The sequence below is a fragment of the Ochotona princeps genome, chromosome X (assembly GCF_030435755.1).
Source record: "Ochotona princeps isolate mOchPri1 chromosome X, mOchPri1.hap1, whole genome shotgun sequence".
Lineage (NCBI taxonomy): Eukaryota > Metazoa > Chordata > Mammalia > Lagomorpha > Ochotonidae > Ochotona > Ochotona princeps.
The window spans coordinates 3059619-3079625 of NC_080865.1; the positions used below are offsets into that span (position 1 = coordinate 3059619).

Consider the following 20007-nt stretch of genomic DNA (forward strand, 5'->3'; position numbering starts at 1 on the left):
TGTGTGGCTCTGCAGAAATTGAAGCTCAGCTTTGAATCTTCCCATTCCAAAACTGAATTAAAATTATCCAAGATAACTGGTACTCCTAGCAATCAGCCAACAGTAAATTTAAATCCTCTTTGGGAGAAAGCAGGCTTTAAATCATATCTTTAGATTTTCATATACAAAGGTAATTCAAAAATTAGAATTAAAAGATAAGTTTATTTTTGTATAAAACCATGTTGAAATCCATCATAGTTTTTCTTTTTTTTGTCAGAACTCAATACAACTAAACGATAAAGAATGGAATTAGCTGGCTTGATGGTTGAGCCGCTCATTGGGTCTTGTGGGAGTGCATCTGTGTGGGCCCCGGGCTCTGGCTTCAGATTCCAGCTTGCTGCTTATGTAGGTCATGGGAGGGGCAGGTGGCGAGTCACATAGCTGCTTCTCTGCCACTCATGTAGGAAACCAGGACTGAGTTCCCGGTTCCCATTTCTGTCCTAGCCAGGCCTTGGTCATTGAAGACATTTGGAGAGTGAATCAGCAGATAGGAGTGCTTGCACACTGTCTCCCTCCCTCCCTCATTAACGCACAAAAAGTACTTAACATGTTAAAGGAAATAAAAGATATATCAATCCAAGAAGCCATAATGGAAAAGATTGATAATTTTGACTACATAAAAATGAAAAATTATATTGCTGCAAAAGGAAAAGGAGATTTGAAGCAGTGTTCCCATGTATAAAATGAATAAGGATTGTATTTTTTATTTTTAAAAATTGAGATAAAATTTATATTATATGAAGTAATCATTTTAATGATTTCAAAGTACATGATCAGTGGTTTTTAGTATATTCAATATGTTATACAACTATCACTGCTATTTAATTCCAGAACATTATCATCCCCAAAGTCCTCTCCCCAGTAACAGTGACATCCTTTTCATGTCTCCTGTAGCCCTTGGCAACCGCTAATTTGTTTTCTGAATCTATGGGGTTTTCTGTGCTGGATATTTCATATGAAAGAAATTGTCCAAAATAGATAGCCTTTTATGTCTGCCTTCTTCTATTGGCATGTTTTTACTGTCCATCCATTGTGTAGTAGCACAATACTTTCCTATTTTCAGCCAAATAATTTGTATTATTTTGTATGGAAATAGCACAATTTATCCAAGGGCTTATTCATTTATATATATTTGCATATTCATGTGTGGTTATATTGATTTTTGTATGCTTTCAAAGAATATTCTTGGAAAAAAATACTGAAGACACCTGTGGCTGTTTCTGGGGCCAGGGATTGTGGGATTGAGGTCTAGGGCAGAATGAAAATTACTTTTTATTATTTTATCCCTTTTCAGTAAATGTTTGTGCCAATTAAAAAAGATGAGTTATCTGTCCATTCAAAAACTAGTTGTTGTTTTTTTTTTTTAATGGCCCTTAAAGTCGGTATTTTCTGGGCCCGGCACAGTAGCCTAGCAGCTTCAAGTCCTCGCCTTGCACGTTCCAGGATCCCATATGGGCACAGGTTCTAATCCTGGCAGCCCTGCTTCCCATCCAGCTCCCTGCTTGTGGCCTGGGAAGGCAATTGAGGACAGCCCAAAGCCTTGGAACCCTGCACCTATGTGGGAGACCCGGAAGAAGCTCTGGGCTCCTGGATTTAGCTTGCTGTAGCTCTGGCCGTTGCGCTCACTTAGGGAGTGAATCAATGAACGAAAGATCTTCCTCTCTGTGCCTCCTCGTCTCTGTATATCTGCCTTTCCATTAAAAAAAATTGAAAAAAAAGTTAGTATTTTCCTCCTTCATTGCCTTTAAAAGGATGCCAATGCTTTAACTGAATATGTTTACAAGTGTAAAAACCAATATCTGAGTTAACTATTTTGAGTGTTTAGCAATGTTATGTTCATGGTGCCTGGCTTCAATCTAGTCCCTGCAGGCAGTTGGAGGCAGAGCTCTTTCTCTGCCTCTCTAACAGATATCTAAATAGATAACTGACCAATTCTAAAAACAAAGCAAAGTAGTGTTTAGCCAAACTAGAATCCAGAAAAGCTACTTTAATAATAAGAATTTTAATTGTTGCAATATATTCTCAGTAATATGTTAATTTAACTTTTTGGAAAAACAAAACTGCCTCTTTAGGCAGCAGATTATTCTAATCAGTGCTACAAATGGACCAGAAAAAGCCACAGAAGCCAGTTAAGGTAAAGCTGAAGCCAGTGTTGGTAATCAATAGATGTGCTGACATGAACCATTATACCAAAGGACTTTTGCACATCACTTTAAAATGTGGCTAAGAGAAAGTTCATGTTCAAGTTTTGATTCCAGTTGTGGATTGAATGGACTTAGAAGCTTTTGTGAGGAAAATGCATGGCAGTCCAGTAGGTCTTGGATAGATGTGAAATATGAGCCTTTCCTCCTCAGCCAATATCCTCCTACTTCTCAGAAATCCTATTTTCTGTCTCTTTAAAAACAGATTTATTTTTAAGCTTTATTTATTTATTACTGGAAAAGCAGAGTGGCAAACAAAGAGGGAAGAACACAGAGAGGGTTTCCATCTGCTAGTTCACTCCCCAGAATCTCACAATAGCCAGGGCTGGCCTAGGCCGAAGCCAGAAGTCAGGAACAGGTTCTGCCTTAGGTGGCAGGAGCTCAGTTACTTGGGCCTTAACCTGCTGCCTTCACCGGCACAACAGCAGGAAGCTAGATCAAAAGTGGAGGAGCTAGAATTCAATCCCAGACACTCCAAGTGCCAAGCAGCAGCTTAACCCATTGCATCCCGATGCCTGCCCCCACAATAAGTATTAAATCAAATTTAAAGCATATGTTTTAGGGTCTATGATAGAAAAATTTGTTATTTTTATAAGTATGAAAATGGAAATCTCAGGTTCTATCTTTCCTTAAACCTACACCTAAAGCAGTATCTGAACCATACATAGCTATGACCTCCTCTCAGCCTTCAAAAATTTAAAGCAGCATTTTCTAGTAGAAATGAGCTATATACTTAATTTCTATTTTTTTTGTACATTAGAAATTTCAAGTAACAATCCAGGGGCAGATGCAGTGACTTTTCAGGCTAATCTTCACATGCAGTGCTGGAATCCCATGTGGGTACCAGCTCATGTCCCAGCTGCTCCGCTTCCCATCCAGCTCCCTGCTTGTGGCCTGGGGAAGCAGTGGAAGATGGCCCAAAGCCTTGGGACCCTGAACCCATGTGGAAAACCCAGAAGAAGCTCCTGGCTCCTGGCTTTGGAACAACCCAACCTTGGCCATCTCTCTCTGCAACTCTGGTCTTCAAGTAAAATAAATAAAAATAAATAGACAGGTAAATTAATTTCAATAATACATTTGAGTTATGAAATATTATCATTTATAAGAGTGACTTAATTTTTATTCGAAAATCAGAGTTACAGAAGCAGGAAGACTTAGAGTGATGTTCTACTTGTTAGTTCACTCCCCAAATGTCTGCAATGACCACAGCTGGGTCAGGCCCAAGTTCCTTCTGGGTCTCTTTCAGTGTTTTCCCAGGAACATTAGTAGAGAATTGGATTAGAAATGGAGCAGCTTGGTCTCAAATTGGTGCCCATATGGGAAGCCAGAATTGCTGGTAATGTCTTAATATGGAGCACCACAACACTAACCACAAAATATATCATTTTAATATGCAATCATATTAAAATTGTTAATGATATCTTTTTTTTTTATTTAACTTCATTAATTACATTGCATTATGTGACACAGTTACATAGATACTTGGGTTCTCCCACCCCTGCCCAAACCCTCCCACCATGGTGGATTCCTCCACCTTGTTGCATAACCACAGCTCAAGTTCAGTTGAGATTCCCCCATTGCAAGCATACACCAAACATAGAGTCCAGCATCTTATTGTCCAGTCAAGTTCAACGTCTTCTTAGGTATACCCTCTCTGGTCTGAAGACAGAGCTAGCAGAGTATTATCCCAGTCAATTGAAAGCTCCATCATACCATCAGCAAAAATTTACATCATTATGGAATTAATTGACATAGTAATGAGTAACCAACATGTTGAAAGTAAATACGAGTTCCCAGCCACCTTCTGTGACCACCTCACCTATACTTCAATTTAGTTTATACACAACATATAACATTCAAAACATAACATGTTATACATAACATCATATCATCTTAAATTAAGGCAAACATGTGGTATCTGACCTTTTGGGATTGGCTCATTTCCCTTAGCATTATGGTTTCCAGTTTGGCCCATTTGGCCACAAAGAACTGCATTTTGTTTTTTTTAATAGCTGAGTAGTATTCCATGGAGTAGATGAACCATAGCTTTCTTATCCAATCCTCTGTTGATGGGCATTTTGGTTGCTTCCATGTTTTTGCAATTACTGATTGTGCTGCTATGAGCATAGGAGTGCATGTTGGTTTCTCATAAAACAATTGTTCTGGATATATTCCTAGGAGTGCTATTGCTGGATCATACGGTATGTTGAATTTGAGTTGTTTGAATATTCTCCATACTGATTTCCATAGAGGCTGTACCAGCCTGCAGCCCCACCAGCAGTAGAGTAGGGATCCCTTTTCCCCGCAACCTCGCCAACAAGTGTTGTTGGTGCTTTTATTCATGTGGGCCAGTCTTACTGGCGTTAGGTGGTACCTCATTGATGTTTTAATTTGGATTTCCCTTATTGCCAGGGAACTTGAGCATTTTTTCATATGTTTATTTGCCATTTGGGTTTGTTCCTTTGTGAAGTGTTTGCCCATTTCCCATGCCCATTTCTTGAGTGGCTTGTTTGTTTTGACATTTTGGTTGTTTTGTAGCTCTTTGTATATTCTGGAGATCAGCCCTCTATCACCTATGTCGTGTGCAAAGATCTTCTCCCATTCTGTGGGTTGCCTTTTTACTTTGTTGATTGTTTCTCTAGCTGTACAGAAGCTTCTTAGTTTGATGAGGTCCCAATTGTTTATTTTGGTCTCGATTTCTACTGCATTTGGAGTCTTTTTTAGGAAGTGAGGGCCTACCCCTAAGTGTTCCAGTGTGTTTCCAACATTTTCTTCCAAAAGTTTGAAGGTTTCTGGATGTAGGTTTAGATCTTTTATCCATTTAGATCTGATCTTAGTGTATGGTGAGAGATGTGGATCTATTTTTTTGTTTCTGCAGGCTATTAACCAGTTATCCCAACAGCATTTATTGAACAGACCTTCCCATTTGCCTGGATTGTCGTTTGTCTTTTTGTCAAAGATTATTTGGCTGTATCTGTGTGGGTTTCCTTCTGGTGTTTCTATTCTGCTCCATTGATCTTCCTCTCTATCTTTGTGCCAGTACCACGCTGTTTTGATAACCACTGCCCTATAGTATGTCCAGAGGTCCGGAACTGTGATTCCCCCTGCTAATTTCCTGTTCTTCAGGATGGTTCTAGCTATCCGTGGTTTTTTGTGCTTCCAGATGAACTTTTGGATCATTGTTTCCAGTTCCATGAAGAATGTTTTGGGCAATTTGATTGGGATTGTGTTGAATGTATATATTGCTTTTGGCAGTATAGACATTTTAATGATATTGATTTTACCTATCCAGGAGCATGGGATGTTACTCCATCTTTTGAGGTCTTGTTCAATTTCTTTTTTAAGTAGTTTGTAGTTTTCTTCGAATAAGTCTCCTACATTTTTGGTTAGATTTATTCCCAGATATTTCATACTTTTCTCTGTTATTTTGAATGGTATCTTGCTGGTTAAGTCTTTTTTCATCTTGGGGCTGTTCGCATACACTATGGCTGTTGATTTTTGTTCATTAATTTTGTACCCTGCCACTCTACCAAACTCTCGTACAAGTTCTAGCAGTCTCTGTATTGAGTCTCTTGGCTCTTCTACATAAAGAATCATATCATCTGCATATAGTGAGAGTTTGACTTCTTCGTTTCCCATTTGGATTCCTCTGATTTCTTTTTCTTGTCTTATGGCCTCAGCGAGTACCTCTAGGACTATGTTGAATAGTAGTGGAGAAAGTGGACATCCCTGTCTTGTTCCAGATCTCAGTGGGAAGGGTTCCAGCTTTTCTCCATTCAGTATGATGCTGGCGTTGGGTTTTTCATATATGGCTTTAATTATGTTGTGGATTTTTCCATCTATGCCTACCTTGGTTAGGGTTTTTAGTAGGAAGTGGTGTTGGATTTTGTCGAAAGCTTTTTCTGCATCTATTGATACTATCATGTGATTCTTGTTTTTCAGTTTTTGGATGTAGTGTATCACATTTATGGATTTGCGAATGTTGAACCATCCCTGCATTCCAGGGATGAATCCTACTTGATCTGGATGAACGATCTGTCTGATGTGTTTTTGAATTCTGTTGGCTAGGATTTTGTTGAGAATCTTAGCATCAATGTTCATCAAAGAGATAGGTCTGTAGTTTTCCTTCTCTGTTAGTTCTCTGTCTGGTTTTGGGATTAAGGTAATGTTGGCTTCATAGAATGAGTTTGGAAGGGTTGCCTCTTTTTCTATTGTTTTGAAGAGTTTGTAGAGGATTGGGGTCAGTTCTGTTCGGAATGTTTTGTAGAATTCTGGAGTGAAGCCGTCTGGGCCTGGGCTTTTCTTTGTTGGGAGGTCTTTAATCACTGATTCAATCTCTACTTCAGTTATGGGTTTGTTCAGGTCGTTTGTTGCCTCTGGGCTAAGTTTTGGCAGGTGGTAGAAGTCTAAGAACTTCTCCATTTCTTGGTGATCTGATTTGTTGGAGTACAGTGCTTTGTAGTAATTTCTAATTATGGCCTTAATGGATGCGGTGTCTGTTGTTATGTTGCCTTTTTCATCTTTGATGCTGTTAATTCTTGCCTTCTCTTGTTTTTTCTTTGTCAGTCGGGCCAGTGGGGTGTCTATCTTGTTTATCTTCTCAAAAAACCAGCTTTTTGATTCATTGATTTTGTGTATGGTTTTTTTTTATTTCTATCTGGTTGATTTCCTCCCTTGTTTTGATGATTTCTTGTTTCCTATTGTGTGTGGGGCACTTCTGCTGTTGTTTTTCCAATTCCTGGAGGTGTGTGTTTAGTTCTTGTATTTGGCGCCTCTCTTGGGCCTTGACATGAGCTCCAATTGCGATGAGTTTACCCCGTAGCACTGCTTTGGCAGTGTCCCACAAATTTTGGAATGTTGTGTCAGAGTTTTCATTGGTTTCCATAAATTTTTTGATCTCATCTTTAATTTCTTCTCTGATCCATCGTTCGTTTAATAGCATATTGTTCAGCCTCCAAGAGTTTCTGTATTTCCTGGGGCATTTTGAATTGCTGATTTCCAGCTTCATTCCATGGTGGTCTGAGAGGGTACATGGTATGATTCCTATCTTTTTGAAGTTATTTAGGTTTGCTTTGTGTCCTATCATGTGGTCGATCCTGGAGAAGGTGCCATGCACTGCTGAAAAAAATGTATAATCTGTGGCCTTAGGGTAAAAAATTCTATAAATGTCAACCAAGTCCAGTTGTTCTATTGTTTGTATGAGCTCTGTTGTTTCTTTGTTGAGTTTTTGTTTTGTTGATCTGTCTATTGTTGTTAGTGGGGTGTTAAGATCACCCACTATTATTGTGTGCATATCTATGTCTCCCCTTAAGTCCGTGAGTAATTGCTTCACGTAGCTAGGTGCGTTTGAATTTGGTGCATATATGTTCACAATGGTAATTACTTCCTGATGGATCAGTCCCTTCACCAATATATAATGTCCTTCCCTGTCCTTTTTGATGTGTGTCAGATTGAAGTCCACATCATCTGAAATTAAGACAGCTACCCCGGCCTTTTTTTCTCGTCCATTGGCATGAAATATCTGTTTCCAACCTTTCACTTTCAGCTTCTTCGAATCTCTTCTGGTTAGATGTGTCTCTTGTAGGCAACAGATAGTTGGGTGCTGTTTGATAATCCATTCTGTTAATCTATGTCTTTTGATTGGTGAGTTCAGGCCATTTGTGTTAAGGGTTAAAATTGAGAGGTTGTGATTTTGCCCTGCCATACTTGTTTTTGTGGGTGTTGATATCTGTGTAATTGCCCTTCCTTGTGTGGACTTTAGTGGGGAGATCTTCCTGTTTGCCATCTTTGCTTATGATTCACCTCCTTTTTTTCTGGATTTAGTGCATTTCTAAGGAGATTTTGTAGAGCTGGTTTTGTGCTGGCATATTCTTCTAATTTCTCTTTGCTGTGAAAGTATTTGATTTCGTTCTCAAATACGAATGAGATCTTTGCTGGGTACAATATTCTTGGTTGACAGTTGTTCTGATTCAGGATTTGGAAGATCTTTGTCCATTCTCTTCTTGCTTGTAAAGTCTCTTCAGAGAAGTCAGCAGTGATCCTGATTGGTTTTCCCCTGTATGTGATCTTTTCTCTGCTTCGTACTTGTCTCAGGATTCTTTCTTTGTCTTCATTGGAGTGGAACTTGAGCACCATATGTCTGGGTGAAGATCGCTTTGGGTCATATCTGCTGGGAGTCCTCTGACCGTCCTGGATTTGGGCTGGGTTCATGTTCCAAGTGTTTTGGAAGTTTTCCTGTATAATTTCGTCGAGCACCATTTGCATTCCTGACTCTTTTTCCGCTCCTTCAGGAAGGCCAATAATCCTGATATTTGATTTTCTGAGGTTGTCTTTCATTTCTTGTATGGTCTTATTGGCTTTGTTCAGACTTGTGTCCAGCTGTTTAATGAACTGGGTATGTTCGTTTTGTGTGTCTTCCGTTTCAGAGATCCTCTCTTCTGCTGTATTTGTTCTGTTGGTTAGGCTCTCAATTTTGTGCTCTAAGTCAAGGATTTTACTTTTCATTTGTTGTATTTCTGAGGTTATGTGGTTCTTGAATTCCTTGAAGTCCTCCCAATTCTTCTCATTGTCTCTGACATATTTTAACATTATTTTTTTGAATTCCTTGTCTGGTAGATCTTCTATGTCTTCATCTCGCATCTCCGAAATAGACATTGGCTTTTGATTCTTTATTGGTAGGGTGTTGGCACTCTCATCTGGATCATTACCTTTTCTGGTATTTCTTCCCATTGTGTTAGTGTTTCTTTTTTGAGAGACCTAGGCACCAGTGTGCTGAGGGGTCTCCAAGCACTATCCTGTAGAGATCGGAGTCTGCAGGCGTGGAGTAGCAGGGTGTGGGAATTTTCAAGGCACTTTTGGTGCGTCTCCAGAACACTGGACCTCAGGGCGCCCCTTCCAGGGTCCAGCGGATTCAAAGCGCACTCTCAGCTCGTCCCCTACAGGTATGCTACCACAGGGCGTGGGGGAGTGAAGGCACTCTCTGTGTGCGCCCCCTGTGCGCAGGATCACAAGGCTCGGAGCACGGGACTATAGGGCGTGGGGTATTCCAGGTGCTCTCTGGAGGCGCCTCCTGCGCAGGCCCGCCCACCCCAGCGCTTGCAGGGGACTGACTGCCCCAGCGCTAGCACAGGACTGCCCAGCCCAGAGGCATGCTTGGGTTCCTGTGGGATAGCACCGCCCAGCTGAGTGCCACACCGCAAAGGCACGGGGGAGTATTCAGTGTGCCTTTTGCCTTTCTCCCAGACACAGCTTTGGCAGTTTCAAGGCACTCTCCCGGTGTCTCTAGACGCTGGAGTCTCGGTGGGGGAGGGGCGGGGAGACGAGCACCAATTGTGTTCAGGCTCTGTGCATGCCCCTGGGGGGCCAACTCCCGAAGCCCCCAACCCACCACTGTCCCCACCCAACTCACTCAAACCTCAGGTTCTTGCAGTTTGCCTCTTCCTCTGGTGGGAACCCTCGCCGCGGATGCGTCTCTCAGCTACTGTGTCTGTTGCTGGTCTCGGCGGGTGTAGGCGGGTGGAACCTGGAGGCTGCGGCGGTCCCGGCGGGGCTTGGCGACCAGGGTGGGCGGATGCCAGCGGGTTCCGGTGACTCAGGGTCCTGGTGTACGGAGCGGGGGGAGTCCTGGCGGGTCCTGGTGACCAGGGTGAGCAGATGCCAGCAGGTCCCGATCACCGCCGTCCTCACGGCCACAGCGTGTGCTGGTCGGTCGGCGGCTTTCAGCGTCTGCATTCAAAGGTGACTCAGCAGGTCAGGAGTGGAAATTCGTCTTCCCTGCCCTTCGTTTTGTTTTTCCCTGGTTGCTCTTCCGAGTTGTGTGGATTTTTTTGGTTCCACACTGTCCAGGGAACTTCACGTTCTTCTCCGTGTAGTTCTATGCTGCTCCACTTATGCTTTTGTCGCGTTCTAGCCCTCTCTGTCTGTGAGCTCTCTCACAGTCTTCCTCCTATGTCGGCCATCTTGCGAGTCTCTGTTAATGATATCTTATACATTTATCCTGCATACCATGTCTTTGAAATCTACCGTGAATTTTGCACTTTCATTGCCTGTCAGTTCAGATTAGCTCCATTTCAACTCCCTAATACCCTGTGTGGCTTGTGACCACTATATTGGACAACACTATTGAAAACAGTTCTTGAACATAAAGTTGTGTTACCTTCTGCTAAATTTGTGTGATAGTCACAGCTTGGTTATATTTTGAGGTATGTACTTGAAGTATTTTATAATTTTAAAAAGGCAGAATAACGTGGATTTTTTTTTAAAAAAAGGACTAAACCTACACCCCCAAATGATGATCTTATTAATGTTCTAACTGCAGAAGAGCAATGGATGAATAGTAATAAATAGCAGATAATCCAAATGCTTTATTGGGGGGATTGGAATACATTTTATAATTATGTTTTATGTAAATATGCTCATTGTTCTTAAAATTCTCCAGACTATACATGAAATATTGGAGGGTACCTGGGAGGCCTGAGTCAGGAGTTTCTTGGGAGCTGTTCTGGCTACATTTGTAAGATCTGTGAGACCAGCAATACCTGGTTTCTATCACAGGTGGCAAGATGTCCCAACAAACAGAAGCAATACCATTTCAACAAACTTGTTCTCTTTCTTTTTCTAAAAGATTTATTCATTTATTTTAAAGGCAGAGTTATAGAGAGAAAAGGAGAGACAAAGAGAGAGATCTTCCAGCTGCTGGCTCACTTCCTAAATGGCTGTGACAGCTAGGGCTGGGCCAGGCAGAAGTTAGAAACCAGGAGCTTTCTTGGCTCTTCCATATGGGTGCAGAGGCCCAACTACTTGTGTTATGCTCTGCTGCTTTCCCAGGCGCATTAGCAAGGAGCTAGATTGAAAATGGAGCAGCTCAGACTAGAACCAGTGTCCATGTGGGATGCTGGCATTGCTGGCAGCAGCTTGAACCACTATATAATGCTGGCACCTTATTCTCTTTCTCATGCTTGCTCTCTCCCTTTTCTCCTATTTTTAAAAATTGATTTATTTACTAGCGAGGCAGAGAAATGCATGGAGGGAGCACCCGTCTTGTTCATTCATCAGATGTCTGCAGTGGCCAAAACGGGGCCAGGTTGAGGCCAAGAACGGGGAATTCAGTCTAGCTCTAGGTGACAGGGAGTTGATTCCTTGAGCCATTACTGCTGCTCCCTGAGACTTTCATTAAGAGGAAACTGGAGTGAAGTGCCACAGCCTAGGCACTCCCTTGTGAGTTGGAGGTATCCTATACTCTAGGCTAATTGCCCTCTGCTCCTCTCCTGTTCTTATTACTATTAACATTTTTTTGCACAGTTTTTAGGACACAGGAGTCTGCTTTTTTTTCCCCATCAACCTTTTGAGCTTTAAGGACCAACAATGACCAGAAATGTTGGCAGATGTATAATATCAATTACAAAAATGTAAATGTCTTAGGAACCACTCGTTCATTCAATTACAGATGTCTACCAAGGGCTTGCTATGTGGTAGACAAATCTGAGAATGATTTTGAGGGATCCTGAAATAAAGCAACCTAAAATTGTACTCACTCCAATTTATTATTTTCTGTCAGTCATGTCTTTTCTTCTTGGTTTATTACATCCCTTTCCTCTGCTTCTCTCTGCACCTCCTCCTGCAGATACTTCATGCTCATTATGTCTTGGAAGTGCTATTTGAAACCAAGAAAGCCCTGATGCATAAGCCGAATTTCACTCATGTAGACACCTCTCCCACCAAAGAGATAACAATCTGTGGTAAGTCTCAGAGTAGAGTTGTCAAATTAATATTTGGGAGCCTCTTGCTCCTACATCATTTGCCTAACTTGAAAATTGTGTAAATTGGATGGTGTTAAGGGAAAAATGTTAATATAGAATTATCTATCATGATAATACTGTTCCCCATCTTGTCTTTGTTTTGCATACCAGCTGGTAGGAATTAATTATGTGAGAAATTAAAAGAACTCATAGCTTTTTATAAAGACAGGCAGCATTTTAATATGGAAAACCACCCATGGGTGGAATAAGTGTTCTTTGCCCTCCGTCTAGCTCTCATTATCTTTGTTCCATGTGTCTTTTTCTAGGTGGGTCTCTGCATGCCACTTACCCTTGGTAGACAAAAGCCTAAGTCAGGCTAGAAAGTAAATTCTTCTTGTTGCCCTTGGCTGCTGTTTTAGATTGTTCCAACTGGTCTCCAGCTTGTAGAAGAGTGGGAAGGTCCCAGAAATCTGTTTCTTGTTCTTCTAAATAACAAGATTTGAAATTTTGTTATCATATAGGTCAGCCTGGCAGGATATTGCTTCAAGAAAGAGCACACATTGAAATTCTTCCCAGTTGGTGCTCAGCATGCTTACAGCTGCCTGAGAAGGGCTGCATGGAAGGAACAGCAATTCCCTTCACTCCTAATTAAACCTTTAGCTTACAAAACAGGGATGGTTCTTTTCCAAATCAATTTTTAGCCCATGTTTCTCTTACTCTGCTAGGTAGAAGTGGATTTGACAATGTAATTAAACCATTTCCATTCGCAGCATCTGACAGGGGTGAGAGGCATTTTATGTGGCAAGTACATTCCTCATGCTGGAACCCAGGTTTGTGAAGATTTTCTAATGGCTCAGTTGCAACCAAATCAGGAAACCCTGTCTCTAACTAGCAAATGTGGCACCTTAGCACCAGAGGCCTTGTATGCCAGGCCCTAGAAGGCCTGATTTTTTCATGGAAATAAAGCACTTCCAGTCATAAGTCTCAGCAAGCCATGCCAGCTTGACACCAGGGCTGGATTTGCTACCATGTTAAAGCCAAAATAGCAAGTATGTTTCCAGTAACCCCACAGTTGCCATTGCAGACTCATGTTTGATAAATAGTCTGGAAAAAGACTTAGTTAGAGGGCAAGGAAATCCTAGCATCCCATAGTGTAAGAACCAAAGGATTCTTACAGAGATGGTCTAGTTGATATATCCTTTACTACTAAGAATGTAATTGAGGCCCTAAGACAAAAAAAGTGTGTTACATACGCTTCTGTGTTAGCCCCACCCCTGCCAAGCACTCTTAGCTAGTTAATGGCAGGGTCAGAATTAAAAACCAGCTTTTCTGTATCCCATTGAGGTGACTTCATATCTGTCAACTCCCATCTTGAGCCCGTTTGGCTGATATTTCAGTTCCCATGATAAGACAAAGGTTACTAAATGGGTTGATTGGACAATTCCATTAATTTAAAGGTTCCCCTATCTTCAACATTGATTTCTAGACTTTATCCATGTGGAAACACTGCTAGAGGGAAATCCAAATGTGTTCTCTTAACATAGTAATTATTGTTTTCTGTTTTAAATGGCCCATTGAACATGGGCTGTTTCGTCAATTTTGAACATTTAAAAGCTTAAAATATTTTACAGTTTGAAAATTTACAATTGGAGTCATCTTTTCAAAACCATTTTCTGTTTAAGATGGTATTAGGAAAGAGAAATTGTGTTCAAAATTTACCATTAATATCAAGATGCATTTTTAAAAGATTTATTTATTTTTATTGCAAAGTCATATGTATATATATATATAGAGAGAGAGGAAGAGAAACAGAGAGGAAGAGCTTCCGTCCGATGATTCACTCCCCAAATGACCACAACAGCTGATCCGAAGGCAGGAGCCAGGAGCTCTTTCAGGTCTCCCACGTGGGTGCAGGGTCCAAAGGCTTTGGGCCATCCTCGACTGCTTTCCCAGGCCACAAGCAGGGAGCTGGATGGGAAGCGGAACTGCCAGGATTAGAACCAGTGCCCATATGGGATCCTGGTGCGTTCAGGGCAAGGACATTAGCCACTAGGCCATGGCACCGGGCCTTTCAAGATGCATTTTTTATATGCACATCTAAATATGCCTATATAGAATAGATCTTAGCATGTATTAAATATAGGAAACTTTCTACACTAGTTACATTATAAATGATAACCAATTCTATACTCATAGTTTTAAGTTTTTTTTACAATTATCTATTTTTATTTGAAAGGACAGGGTTATAGAAGCAGCAGAGACATGGAGTGAGACCTTCTATCTGCTGGTTCCTTCTCCAAATGGTTGCAGCAGCCAGAGTTGGACTGGTCCTAATACAAGGGCCTGGACCTTACTTTGGGTCTTCCACATGGCTACAGGGGCCCATGGACCTGGGCTATCCTCCACTGCTTTCCAAAGAAAGGAGCTGGATTGGGAGTGGAACAGTCAGGACTTGAACTGGTGCCCTATGGAATGCCAGCACCGCAGGGAGAGGCTTAGCTTACTACAGCATGTTACCGGCTCCCACTTGAACTCTTGATATACTGTAACAAATTTTTTTTGGATTTATTTGTTTATTTATTTATTATTGTAACGGCAGATTTTTTTCAGAGAGAAGGAGAGACAGAGAGAAAGATCTTTCATCTGCTAGTTCACTCCCCAAGTGGTCACTACAACTGGAGCTGAGCTGATCCAAACCCAGGCGCTTCTTCCAGGCCTCCCACATGGGTACAGGTTCCCAAGGCTTTGGGCCATCCTCCACTGCTTTTCCAGGCCACAAGCAGGGAGCTGGATGGGAAGCAGGGCTGCCAGGACACAAAGTAGCACCCATATAGGATCCCAGCACATGCAAGGCAAGGACTTTAGTCACTAGGCTACCATGCCAGGCCTGACACTTTGTTTTATCATGCCATCTATTACGGTTCTATATACCCAAATATTTGAAAGACAAGCCACTTTGAGGGAAATTTTTTAAATAAATAAAAATTTATATTAAACTGATAATTTAAAAAAACCTTCTATCTTCATTCCTTGTATTTTGAGTGAGACGATATTGAAATCAATGATATTTAAAAATGCAATGATATATTAACTTTAATATGATGCTCTTAATCATAATGTTATAATTATGTTTTATAATTAAGTGTTGGTGACATGGGATTTTAATTTGATTAACCTTAGTATAACTGGAGTCTTCTGTTGCATATATTTGGCTCATCTTGATTGTGAGATTTTAAGCAAACTGAGGAAAAGTGTTCCTAAATTAAATTCTGCGGTAATTAGCTTCTATCCAAAGAATAAAAATTTATTAGCAGAACTTGTGAAAGGCAGATATTTTGCCTAGCAATAGTTATCCAAATCAGGCTTTTGAATATTCACATGAACGCTCTTAAATTAAGGGCTTCATATATTCATTTGCTTTCCCTGAGTTGGCTTTCTTTTTTATTTCCTATAACTGCTATCTAAAGAATGTCAACCACACACAATTTTTACATTTTGGTGCTTGCTCTTTAAAAGATAGCTATAAACAGATATAAACAGCTATGCATTTAGTGATTAAATGTATTTATTGAGTGCCTACTGTGCACCAGCTACTGTGGGATGCTCTTGTGGACTCAATGCTGAGATAGCTGCTGTTGCTACTCCCTGGGGGTTGCTGTGTCCTCAGCAGGAGTAATTGCTCCCAGCTGGAACTTGAAGTAACATAAAGTTGGGTTTGAATTTCAGCTCTGGGAGAGTTGGTAACTGGGTAACTGCCTAAGTTTCTGAGAACTACTCTGAGCCTGATTTGTAATATGAGAATGATGAAAATAATACTGGCCTCATAGCAGGATTGTTAGTACTGAACAAGATAATTCATGTAAAATGTCAGCACAGTGCTTGGCCCAGAGGGAGTAAGACTACATAAATGGCTGGAGTGAACAGGCCAGATATTGTGCCCTGAGAGGAGGTCAAAGAGTACCAGGCAAATTCTAACCAAGAAAGAAAGCAAGAAAGAAAGCAAGCAAGCAAGCAAGCAAGAAAGAAAGAAAGAAAGAAAGAAAGAAAAGAAAGGATAGTTTTTTTAAGATTTATTTTTTATTTTTATTGGAAAGTCAGATATACAGAGAAGAGGAGAGAGAGGAAGATCTTCCATCCAATGATTCACTCCCCAAGCAGTTGCAACGGCTGGAGCTGAGTCAATCTGAAGCTGGGAATCCAGAGCCTCTTCCGTGTCTCCCACGTGGGTGTAGGGTCCCAAGGCTCTGGGCTGTCCTCGACTACTTTCCCAGGCCACACGCAGGGAACTGGATGGGAAACGGGGCTGCCGGGATTAGAACTGGCACCCATATAGGACTTTAGCCGCTAGACTATCGTGCTGGACCCAAGAAAGGATAGTTTTATAATAGATCTTTTATCAACTGATACACTAACCAAGTGCCTGCAACAGCTGGGACTGAACCATGCTAAAGCTGAGAACTGGGAATTCCATCAGTCTCCCACAAGGGTGGCAGGGACCCATATACCTGAGTCATTACCACTGCCTCCCAGGCTACACATGAGCAGAAAGCAAGTGTCAGAAACAGAAGCATGCACTTTTTCAATATGAGATAGGAGCATATTTTTTTTTTTGGTTGGGCAGTAGTAGCATGAAGGGAAACTTTAATGAATCAGAAGCAGTCTTGGGAAGCAAAAGGGAAAACAAAAAGAGTAGAGATTTAAAATCTAATAACCCTAGTTTCTGTGCCCATCCTGGATGTTGTTTTCCAATGTTTTCTCTAGGTGAGGGAAAATTTCCTTTAATATTGCATTAAATACAGTTTTTTGGGCAAAACAATTAGTTCTGTGTTGTTTCCTTAAAATATCTGATGTAAAAGGGGATTTTAAGGGAGAAGCCCCACCCAGTCTCCCACCCACCCCAGGTCCCAGATGTGGGGCATGCTCCGAGGGTTTTGCTCAAGTGGTTCTGATTTGCTGCCAGTTTCGCCACTCCCAGCACGATGAGGTCATTGGAGAATCCACTGATTGACATAGTCCATCATAGAGTCTCTGTTTGCCCAGTATTTCGCTGCCAACATATAGCTGAGGTGGTTGATTGACTTGTTCTGTCTTCTGTCTTTTCTTGGCTAGGGTTCTGAATCCGGAAGCTCGATTGGGGGATCCCCAAAGAAACTTGTGAGGTGTTCCCAGACCAGATTCTTGTATGTTCTAGCAAGCACAGGGCCCGGAACAGTCCATCGCCCCGATCAGCTGGTGGTTGCAGTTGCTGGGTTGGTTCTGTTTTCATCCCTGTCTTCCAATGGAACCAATGGGTGTTTGCAGTCAAGCCTAGTTCTGCCCAGCACATACTCGGCCCTCACATAAACCAGTGGGAGCTGCAGCCTAGTCAGAGAGACCCACAATAACCCCCACCAGGCCCACCCCCTACCCTGGTTTGCCAGTATGTGTGGCAGACTAGTCCAGTCTATCCCATATCCCCTTCTGCTCTCATACATGTCAATGGGTATTAAAACCTTGTTCCATCTAACCAGCTGCACTATCCAGCCTTCACAGATGTTGTTGGGTGTCTCTCTGTCTAGCCACCCCATCCCCTGTCCTAGTTTTCATGCCCTCTTGTGGGGGGTGGTAACCTAAGAGGGAGGAGCCCACTATTTCCTTCTCAGGCCACTCCAGCTCCCAGATTATGGACTCTCCAGGTGGTTCTGTGGTTTAACTTGACAGAACTAGCCCCCAGTGCCAGCTTCTGCCAGCTGATGCTGTGGCTAAGCCCAAACAACCCCCACCCACTCTAATTGTAGATTGCACCAGTAGGAATAATCAGCCCAGCCTGGTTTTTCCCTGATCTAGGCCACATGAGGCGCACAGGTGTTGTAGCACTGCCTAGTCTGGTCTGTCCCCATCCCAGCCCACGCTCTCCAGTGGGAGTAGCTGTCCAGCAAGGGAACCATCCCTTATTCCCCTGCTGGCTCTGCCTCCTCCCTTCCTGATTCTCATGTGTGCTGGTTGGGTGCTGCAGTCACATCTGGCACAGGCAACCTCACCTTGGCATTCCGTATTGTGTGCTGGTTTTTGTCGTGACCGAACCTGGCTCAACCCACACTCTGTTCTGGCGTTTGGATTTGCCAGTGGATAATGTGAACTGATTCAGCCTGGTCTGCTCCCGACTCATGCCAAATGTATGCCAGTGAGACACTTTCCATGACCTGTTCTGGGCTGTTTCCCTGCATGCTTCCTGTGCTTATTTGTAGGGTCTGTGTCCTGCCAGAGGAGTTGCCCAGGCTCCTCCATCAGAACCTCTCCCAATGCCAGATTTCGTGCATACCAGTGGGTCCATGAGCCAGCACTACTCAGTTCGCCTCCTGTCCTAGCAGGAACAGTGGCTTTTCCTAACTGGCCTTCAACCCATTCTGGTTCTTGCTGTTGGATGTTTCAGCCCAGCCACAGCTCGTCCATACCCACATACGGGTCACATATGGCTCAGTAGGGGTTGAGACCTAGCCTAGTCCTTCCCACATCTACCCTGGTCCTCCAGAACACCAGAATGTGTTGCAGTCTGGCCCGGCCTGGTGCATCTTGTCCCAGTCCACACTTGTGCCAAGGGAAGCTACAACTGTATCCTGACCAGAACGTAGCCCCATTCCAGCTCGTGCGCTCCTTAGTAGGAACCTCCACCGGCTAGGGTGTCTCCTTAGCTCCCCAACCGGGCCTGTTCCCAGCCAGTGTTCAGCTTGCCAGTGGTTGCTCTGACTCAGCTTGGCACAGCCCGTCACCTATCACGACCCCTGCCTTAGACACTGTGGCTCAGCATCCTTGGCTCACGCAGACCAGTTGGTGCAAGAACCTAGCTGGGCATGTCCTGTGCTCCATCCTGGTTTCCAGTCTTACTTGTGGGCTAAGGTTTTCTCAGTACTGCCCGGTGCACCTGTTCCATCGCCTTTCCATACATTGACGAGGCATTGCAACTACTTTGCCCAGTCTGTCCGACCCCCAGGTCCAGACCACCTGTTCACCAGTGGGAGCTATGATTCGCCAGGGGAGCTTCCCAAGTTTCTCCCCCTGATCGCCTTCCAGACCCAGTTCTCATACATGCCACTGGGCTTTAGGCCAGTGCCCGGCACAGTCCAGCCCTCCCCTTGGCCTTGCATGAGCTGGTGAACGTTGCAGCCCGGCCCACCCCACACCCCACTCAGGATGCACACTTGAGCACCACTGCCCCCACCAGTCCAGACTGCTGTCGGTTCTCCAATTTGTGATCAATGGCAGGCTCCCTGGTCACACCACCACTCCATCTCTTGAAGTAACCCGTGTGGCTAGAATTTCCATAGGTTTTGACCCACACATCCCCCACAGAATCTTCCCCCCGGATATGGTTCTCTAGCGTGTTTGTTAATGTCATGGCCCTGCTTAATGTGACCGGTCTCCACTGGGTCAGTTCTGTTTCCAGCCCTGTCATCCACTTGGACCAATGGGTATTGTGGTCCAGCTTGATCCTACCCACTTCATACTCGGTCCTCATGCAAACCAGTGGGAGCTGCAGCCTAGTTGGGGCGTCTCCCCATAACCCCCACCAGGCCTGCCCCCTACCCTAGTTCCCATGCATGCCAGTATGTACCGCAGGCTTGCTCAGTCTGTCCCACCTCCCATTAAGCTCTCATACATGTCAATAGGCATTGAAGCCCAGTTCAACCCACCAACCTACTGTCCAGCCCATACATCTACTGGCAGGTGCCTTTCTGTCTAGCCACCCCTGCCCCTGTCCTGGTTTTCATGCTCTTGAGTGGGAGTGGTTACCCACGAGGGAGGTGCCCCCTATCTCCCTACTAGAGGCCACTCCAACTTCTGGATTGCGCATTCTCCAGGTGGTTCTGGCATTTAACTTAACAAAATTTGCCCCCGGTGCCAGTCTCTGCTATCTGTTGATGTGGCAAAGCCCTACCAACCCTTGCCCACTCTAATTTTGCTTGCACCATTTGGAACAGTCGGCCCAATCAGGCCCACAGGTGTTCTCCTCACCTGTCTCAGCCTTTGCCTCCAATGCTGTGGCATAGTAT

The 20007-nt window shown here is 43.2% G+C and overlaps 1 protein-coding gene across 2 annotated transcripts in view; it reads left to right on the top strand.

Moving 5' to 3' along the window:
* Window positions 1-20007, top strand: part of PPEF1 (protein phosphatase with EF-hand domain 1) — a 115987-nt gene that overhangs the window by 47312 nt on the left and 48668 nt on the right. For both annotated transcript variants that reach the window (XM_058658443.1, XM_004597502.3), the window contains one exon: window positions 11863-11977. In XM_058658443.1, the coding sequence (XP_058514426.1) occupies window positions 11863-11977 (115 nt within the window). The remainder of the gene's footprint in view (window positions 1-11862; window positions 11978-20007) is intronic.